Raw genomic sequence first — 8890 nt, 5'->3', positions numbered from 1 at the left:
GTTATTACTTTTGGGTCTATTTAAAAATAATATAATTTATCTTTCTTTTTTCTAAATTTTTACATATTTAAAAACCTTAAAAATGATTTGTAAATGCTTGAAAGATAATTTTTTATTTTTAAATATTTAAAATAGATATTTTTATTATTTTGAATCTTTAAATGACAAAGACACAACATTTTAAAGATCGAAATTAGTAAAAATAATATTAGTATTATATCATATTTTACTTTATATTTAATATAAGTTTTTACTTTATTATTTGAATAATGGGTTCCTTTTATACTATTTTATTTATATTTTTAAGATAAATTTTATGTAATTACTGTATATTTTTATCGATATATATATATATATATATATATATATATATATATATATATATATATATAGTATAATTTATTTTGAATTGTTCAAGTCTTGGGTCAGCTAAATTGATTCAACTGAATGAATCAAAAAAGCAAAAAAAGGATACGTTTATCATTAGAAAGAGCACACCTAAAGGTGGAGGTGTCCGCGGCTCGAATCGTGTCGACTATCGCGTCAAACCTGACGTGTGTGTCAAATACTCAACCACGATCCAACCCACTGATTCTATAATTAACCCAATAAATCCTATTAACTCGATTGTTAAACAGGTCAGGTCAAGCCGGATTATGTCAAGCTTGTGATTAAACATTGGCTATCTAACTTTTCTTCAGTAACAGCTCCATAAAATATATGAAATCGAGTACATGTTCATGGCATCTCAGGTGTCGCTCAAGTCCGGGATGACAGTAAATACCAACTTAAATGATTTCTGCTAAGAAGGGAAGTGCCGTGAGAGAAGATCCCATGCAACAAAAGAAAGAGAGACGAGCGCGGCGGCGAAGTCCGGGAAATAAGAGAACGCAGCAAAAAGACACAGATAGGCCCTATTTACCTCAGCGAACGAGAAGATTTGTGAAGCGAGGGGGAGACGGGTAGCGTCATCGTCGGCGGGGAGTCGCAGTTGCACCGTCTTGGAAGGCCGTGGTCGGATCATCGCAACGTCTGGCAATGCGAGCGGCATCCCTGAGGGCCGACGACGGGATGAAGGGAACCGAGATTGGATTAGGGTTTCTGGCAAATGGTAAGTTTGAGTTGTGTCATGTGGGTTGGACCGAACCCTATCCATGTCAAACGGGTCAGATGAGTCGAACCCGTTAGTGACACGGAACGGAGATCTGCTAGTTTCGTGTCTCCCTTATCGGCACAAAATCCAATTTCTTTTGTCAACACCAAATTTTTGTTATCCCAATTCCCCATCTTGGTCATCGAATTAGCCGCCAAAGTATGTTGCATCAACTTGAGTTTATCAGTCTTCATCCCAGTTTTAACGTCATATACACATTCAGTTGATCTTTGATATGATCAATGAAATCATTACCAGTATTTTGACGACATTCGTTCTTCCCCTTTTTCCTTAATTGAGTTGTGTAGCTTCACGTCACCATAAAGAGTCAGGAGCACTTGACGGATCTATCCATTGCTAATGAGAAGGCACTGGAAGAGGATACACCAACTCTTGATTTTACTCGGGATCATTTTAGTTTGGTTAGAGATGATGTAGATGGAATATTGAATTGACACTCTACTCTGCAGGGGTATACCATCGAGCAGATTCCTCCGAATGAAAACATTGCTGCCGATTCATTATCAAAGTTAGGCTTGTGAAGGCAAGAAAAGCAGTAGAGGAAACATTGAAATAGACAAGTGTCAGCAAGGACAAGTTTACTTGAGTTGTGGAAATCCGTCTCTCCCGCTGCGCTCAACAAACCCACTGCACACAGCAGCCACACCGACCGCCGACAGCAGCAACAACAGGGCTAGCGACCACAGTAAGCCGCCGCCCATTGCTGTACCATCGACGGCAGCAAACTGCCGTCCACGACAGTGTTGCCGACATAGACGGTATAATCTAAATATAAAATAATTAGAAGAGCCCCAGTGATATTAATTATAAAAATATAAATATAAATATAAAATAATTTAATATTAGGATTAAATTTAAGTATGATCCGAATAATCTGCCTCGTCTACTTATAGATTTAATATATTTAGCCTTCCGAGTATAATCTGAGTATCAATGATACATACAATTATTGTGCATTAGTAGAGGTGCAACAATGAACCAGAAAGAATAGACTTAGTTTTTTTTACTGATCTATCAATAATATGATTCTGATATCAATTATAAAAATAAAAATAAAAATATAAAATAATTTAATATTAGGACTAAAATCAACTATCATAAATTGTTTTAAATATAATAGTCAATATGATTTTACTATCATCACAAATTTACATCGAAAGGTAGACTTATCTTTTCCATTCTACGAGATCTCTTTGATATTATATCAATCTCTAGAGGATTTTGCTTATATAGAGGTGAGATCTCTTTGATAGTATTACGATCTATAGAGGATTTTGCTTATATATAAGTGAGAGCAGAGGAGATAATTAAGAGAGTTTTTTCCATTAAATTTATCTTATAACATTTTTGAACATAAGTAATTTTTTTATATTTATCGATAATTTTAATCAAAATTTAAATAAAATTTTAATATATCTTAACTAAAATTAAATAGAATCACATAATCCTTAGAAATATTTTTTATTATTTTGACAAAAAAAAAGTATCTAAGAGTAGTTTAATGGTTGATTCATTTCTCATGGAAAAAAACTACAGAAATACACGAAACGGTGAAACCAAAATGGAAGTTTAAGATGGAAATATTAGCATAAGAAATTTAAATTGTTTTTTTTTTTTGCAAAACCATTACTAGATTGACTCTAAATAAAATTTCAAGATTGACTCTTTTCCTCCTTAATTTTCATCTCTTGATTTTTTGCTTACCCAACAAACGATGCTAACAAGAATCTCCAATTTTTCTCTCTTCTCACTTGCAATAAAACAAGGGAATGTGTAGATATCTTCTTGACCAAGAACCAAAATAGTCATAACTAGGACAAAGGGTGTATTTTAATTCCTAACAACCCTGTTTTTTTTTTTTGGATTCCCAGCAAATAACAAATAGGAGGTGTTGTAGATGACACCCACTAAAATCAGTCATAAGAATTAGGTACGGGCCTTACTTGATTTGTTCTATTCGCAAATTGTCTTTTCATAATTGTGCAACTTGCACTAAAATTAATCATTAATAAAAAGGTTCGTATTGATTAATTTTGTCTTCATTGTCATTTCGCTATACCCTAACTTTTACAAAACGTTAATATTTTGATGCCAAATTAGTTGGTCAACCATGTGAAAGTGCCTTAGTCCACTTTATATATATCCCTCAAGAGCTATTCTTTCAGCTTTTACTTTTTCATATACTATCAAATGCTTTCTTTTTTATAGTTGGCGGAATGAGTATAATTTTGCTTGTCGAGATGCGCATACATTTAGGTATGCATTTGTGTAAAACTCAACCAATCTCTCTCTCTCTCTCTCTCTCTCTCTCTCTCTCTCTCTCTTGCAATTCCTGACAATAACTTCTGTGCTTTTTATAACCTAATAGCAAGTCAAAGGTCAACCAGCAACTGCTCTAGCCCCGGATGGGCGGGTATAGTTTGTATCTGTTTGACTTGACTTGGCAACAAAAAATGAAAGCTTCTAATATCCTCCATCCCTTACCAACTCATCGTATGCCTGTAGTTCTATACATGGTTGGACCTTTAAAAGACTTATTTGACACTGGGTTCACAATGTAAAAATGAACCCGTGATACAGGCAGGCAGGCAGGCAGGCAGGCATGCATGCTGACCATAGACAATAATCGGAGCTTAAATGGGCTATTACACACAAACATACTTTTAATTTTTGTCCTCCACTGTATATATGTGCTCAAGTTCCATTAAATATAAGGTTCAACATTAGATCTTAAGCTGATGACACCCCTACGTGATATAAAGAAAACCTTGTCATCACTATTAGATATCTCTAGAGTCACCTCTTTGCATAGCTCATGCAAAGATCGAAATGACAAGTGCCATGGATGATCTTGGATAGATCTGCATAACTTTTGACTAAAATGAGAATCCCAAGTCACGAACAAGTACAAACCTCTATAGTTGATAATTTGTTGCTGAGAGGACCGAGTTTGCAGCACGCCGACTCCTTTCTGGCTGCATTATGTGGACTGTTTTTATTTGTCTGTTCCTATCGTAACTCGTTGACTTTCTTCACAGAAGCCGCCGGCCATCAACCATTCTTTTTCTTGGATAGATAAGAAAACTGAAAGTTGGCAGCCTATCACTCACGTTAGTCCAATAATCCTCTCATCATGCGCCATGTTTCTTGCCACTCGTTCTATTGGCTTGGAAGGATGATTAATGGAGAGACATTTCCATTACGTTTAATCAATATATTCGATCATATCTACAAATTTCCTGCACAAATCCAGGGCAAATATGAACGATACGTGGCACATTTAAGTCTAAAGAAGTCCACAGATGATCTAAGACTTGACATGCTCTACACCGAGGATGTGAGCAGCTCTTTTTTCCTTTTCAGGTTAGACGAACGGTTGGATGACGAGAATAAAAGATTGGACGGTTTAGATGGATACGACTTTGCATCGACAAGCCGGTTTGCATCTCTCCTCTCTTTATATATCGGTGTTTGTGCCCACTTGGTCACTAAACAACCACTTCCACCTCCCAGCTAATGTCTCTTCCTCTCTCTTAGCCCTTCTTCTGTTCTTCCCCTGATCTCTGTACGCATGAATGACTAGTCCTTCTTCGAGTCATGAGTAACACGAAAGTGCCCAGATCGAAGGCTATGTATCATCAAGTTTATGACAGAGGCTAAGAGCAAGAGAGCTTGCTACTTCCTCTTCTGCTCACTCTGTAGGGTTCTTGGCGTCTCTTCTCTTCTTCCTTCAAGCCAAAATATAGTTTCTCTTGTCTATACAGACACTGGTGTTCAGATCACCTGTGGTTCATAAGGTTCTCCCCGCATACATGGGGAGGGCTGAGAACGGCAAGGACAAGAGGTCAAAGGGCCTGATACTGAAGACGCTGGAGCGGTGCCGGTCCCTGGGGAGCCACCGCAAGGGGGATCAGAAGCGGCAGCGGACGTCCGAGGGTTGCTTCTCGGTGTACGTCGGGCCCGCGAGGGAGCGGTTCGTGGTGCGCACGGAGTGTCTGAACCACCCGCTCTTTAAGATGCTACTTGATGAGGCGGAGATGGAGTTCGGGTACTCGGCTGCCGGGCCGCTGGAACTTCCCTGCGACGTTGATCTCTTCCAAAAGGTGTTGTGGGAGGTGGAGCAGGACGCAGCGGAGCTGTACTCGCCCAGGTGCAACTTCACCAAGGCACACGCCGGGTACCTCTTGCTGAGCCCGGTAAGGGCCATGATCACGGGCCGTGTGTAGATTTGGAAGCAAGCATGGTCACGGTGAGAAAACCTCCACAGCCTCATGTGTTTAGCATTCTTGTTCCATATGTATGATGATCAACAACGAAGGTTAAGTCGATCCTTTGTTTTGTGTGTGATTGGTGTGGAGAAGGTTTAGTGGTTTCTATACCTTTTATCTGTAATCATGCCACTTGTCTCCGCTTGGTTTTAATGTAGAAGAGGTGCTCCGATCCAGCCGTGGTGATTAATGTACAAGATCTGCATAATATCTTGTTCTGAGGCTCATGATTATTGTACAGGAAATAAATTGCTTCAATCAAGTTGCTCAGAAAGGTCACTCTTTGATTTCAATCTAGTTTTTAGGAGCCTATTAAAGTTGATGGACATAATAGTTGTTTCCTAGTGATTCAGCTAAAACATTCTTCATGACGACCGAGCATAGGATACTCCATAAGATGATACTCTTCTACGTGTTGTTCATACTAGGTATTGGAATTAAGTTATCTAGGTAGGTGAAATATGTAAATAATAATGCTAAGAAGGCCTTTAATCTGCAACAGAATCCACCCTCTCGATGGTGTTGGTGCAGCTGCCATGACTGAGACGGTGGTGTCCCTATTAGGCAAGCTAAGGCAAGAGCAGAATAACTATTTGCGTCACTTGTTGAGTGAGGTTTCGGAATGCCTCAACAGGGATGACCAGGTGGCTTAGTGTCGCCTTGGGGGCAAGAAACCTAAGTTGTTTTTGATGATGAAATCAATTATAATTTGTTTGATCTAATCTATATATTGAGAAAAGTGTGCAGGATTAACTACGATAGCAATAAGATATAAAGCAGGTGTTGTGCTGGAGTCAAGATCGAGATCACGTTGGGGTTCGAGAGTTCGTCGGAAGTCCGGACGTTCGTCAGAAGTTCTGTTGGAACCAACCGAGAAGTCCAAGAGCTTGCCAAAGAAGCTCGTGGGAACTTGCCAAGAAGATCGTCATAAAGTCCAGGAGCTTGCCGGGAGTTCGCCGGAGCATTGCTGAGAGTTCGTCGGATGTTCATCGGAAGTACGTCGGAAGCTCGCCGAAAGAGCAATTGACGCACTAGAACAAGAAGAGCTGTGATCATGTCTTAAAGTGTATGCCAAAAATCAAAAGCTGTTTCACAAATAGACACTCGATTGAACTCGTTTTTATCTAAAGCACAAAACAAGACATTCATAGCCTTGACGTTTAAGGCGAAAGTCTTCTTCTCCAACTCATTCCAATCGTTCATTATAAGAGAAGACTTTTAAAAACCATTTTCGATATTGTTCCACAACTCAAGATCCATAGAAATCAGAAAAATTCTCCTTCTAGTCTTCCAATATATTAATCCGTTCTATTAAATATGGGCAGACATGTAATTGAGTGACCCTATTGGTTGTCGATAAATACCATCTCTCTTGGATTTTAAACCAAATGAGAGTGACCAAGCTCTGATACCAATTATTAGGATCAAAAGCGGTACTAAGAAGAGGGGGGGGCGGGTTGAATTAGTGCAGCAAAAAAATCATTGATTTCAGAAAATGTTCGTTTCGATTAAATCCGTTTTGGAAAGATATTAGACTTGAAAGAGCTTGTAAGAGTGTAAAGAGAAAATTGAGGAAGTTTGCAGTAATGTAAATTGCTCAAATAAAATGCAAACCGGAATTTAGAGTGGTTCAGTTGTTGTTGTTAGGATCGAAGCGGCACTAAGAGGGGGGGGGGGTGAATTAGTGCAGCGGATTAAAACGTTGATTTCGACAAATTTTTCGTACGATAAGAACGAAACTTGAAAAGTTTAACTTGAAAGCGTATTCTTAAAGTTGCGCAGCAAGGGTAATAAGGAACTAAAGCAGTAAGAAGATTTGCAATAATGTAAATGACAATAATGAAATGCAAACCAGAGATTACGCCGATTTAGAGTGGTTCGGTCAAATGACCTACATCTACTTGCGAGGCCCCTCTTCGATGAGGCTCCCACCTTCCACTAGCAAATCTCTTGAAAGGGAAGGGTAAATACCCCTCTTACAACTCTTTACAAGCGGTTCACTCTCTTACAAATTTTTAGCAAGAATGAAGGAGGTGAACACTAGCAAAATGAAAACAAGATTAGCTAGGACTTTTCTAATGCCTTTCTCTCAAACACTTGCTGCTCAAAAAGTTGTTCTCTCAGCTGAGATTTGAGGGGTATTTATAGGCCTCAAGAGGATTCAAATTTGGGCTTCAAAATTTGAATTCTCTTTAGGTTCCCGCTGTTGGAGGTGCCACCGCCCAGCCAAGCGGTGCCACCGCCCAGCCAGGAGGTGTCACCGCCTAGCTCTCGGGCACTGGGCGGTGCCACCGCCCAGCCCAGGCGGTGCCACCGCCTATAGTGTTTTCAGCCCACTAGTTAGGCTTCAATCTTGCCCAAACTAGTCCGAACTTGGGCCCAATTGGCCCCTACTTGGGTTATAGGATTAACACCTAATCCTAACCCTAATTAATGTGCTAACTACGAATTTAAAGACATTTTCTAAGCTATTACAAAGTCCGCAAGTCAAGACTTCTTCCGGCGAGCTTCCAGCGAACTTCCGACGGTCTTCCGATAAACTCTCGGAAACCATTCTGCGGACTCCCGGCAAGCTCCTAGACTTCACGATTTGATCTTGGCGAGTTCCAACGAGCTTCTTTGGTAAGCTCCGATCTTTCTCGGCGAGCTCCGCGAACTTCCAACGAACCTTCCGGCGAGCTTCCAAAAAACCCTTCGGCAAGCTCCCTACTCATTCTCGGCTAATTCCGGCAACATTCCCGACGAACCTTCGGACTTCCGTCGAACTCTCGAACTCCCAACGAATCCTTCGCGCTTGACTCCAGCACTTTGTTTCGCTTTATGTTTTCATCGTTATCGTAGTTAATCCTGCACACACAAACCAAAACTCTACTCCGATGTAGACAATTATTATAAAGCGAAATGACATTCTGTTGCTCGGCACGTCATTGGTTGGCGCTTCGTCCGATTCTTCGGCGCATCGTCCTCTCTTGCGGCTTGTTGCCCAATCGGCGGTTGACCTCCACAACGCCGATATCCTTGGCGCAATTCCGCTCTTGGCCCGATGCCCGACGCCCGAAGCCTTCTGCCATCCAATATCCTGACGTGATCTCCTCCGACGCAACGTCAATTCCTCCTGCGTTAATTGTCTAATCCTGATCGAGTAGACCTGTATCACTCAAAATGTAGTCAAACATTTAAACACAATCAATTAGTTTCATCATCAAAATCCGAGATTCAACAATCTCCCCCTTTTTGATGATGACAACTAATTGATGACTAACGGAGTTAACCTTAACTCCCCGGAGTTTAACTAAACTCCCCCTATCAATATGCCATTGATAAAACACTTGGATTATCCCAAATCCAAGTAACATTCATCACATATTATGAAAAACATTTAAACTATCATGCAAATATATAAAATATTTAATTCAATGCATGAAGTCATCAATATACTTCTCCCCCT

At 39.9% G+C, this 8890-nt stretch overlaps 1 protein-coding gene and 1 long non-coding RNA gene across 2 annotated transcripts; one reads left to right on the top strand and one right to left on the bottom strand.

Moving 5' to 3' along the window:
* Nucleotides 1-678: 678 nt before the first annotated feature.
* LOC135587463 (uncharacterized) lies at nucleotides 679-1105 on the bottom strand. Its single transcript, XR_010475883.1, has 2 exons — nucleotides 923-1105; nucleotides 679-799 (listed from the first exon to the last, which is right to left on the bottom strand). It is a non-coding gene; the product is annotated as an uncharacterized LOC135587463 (long non-coding RNA).
* Nucleotides 1106-4654: 3549 nt separating this feature from the next.
* On the top strand, nucleotides 4655-6540 carry LOC135587461 (auxin-responsive protein SAUR71-like). The gene is made up of 2 exons (XM_065078929.1): nucleotides 4655-5423; nucleotides 5945-6540. Exon 1 carries the CDS (start codon nucleotides 4987-4989, stop codon nucleotides 5398-5400), a length of 414 nt encoding a protein of 137 aa, XP_064935001.1. The 5' UTR covers nucleotides 4655-4986; the 3' UTR covers nucleotides 5401-5423; nucleotides 5945-6540.
* The last annotated feature ends 2350 nt before the right edge of the window (nucleotides 6541-8890 follow it).

The sequence above is a fragment of the Musa acuminata genome, chromosome BXJ1-1 (assembly GCF_036884655.1).
Source record: "Musa acuminata AAA Group cultivar baxijiao chromosome BXJ1-1, Cavendish_Baxijiao_AAA, whole genome shotgun sequence".
Taxonomy (NCBI): Eukaryota; Viridiplantae; Streptophyta; class Magnoliopsida; order Zingiberales; family Musaceae; genus Musa; species Musa acuminata.
The sequence above is the reverse complement of the archived record's forward strand: the minus strand, read 5'-3'. Positions and strand labels throughout refer to the sequence as shown.

What these genes read in the sequence shown, in the direction of transcription:
- LOC135587461 (XM_065078929.1), top strand. Translation starts at nt 4,987, where the DNA reads ATGGGGAGGGCTGAGAACGGCAAGGACAAGAGGTCAAAGGGCCTGATA.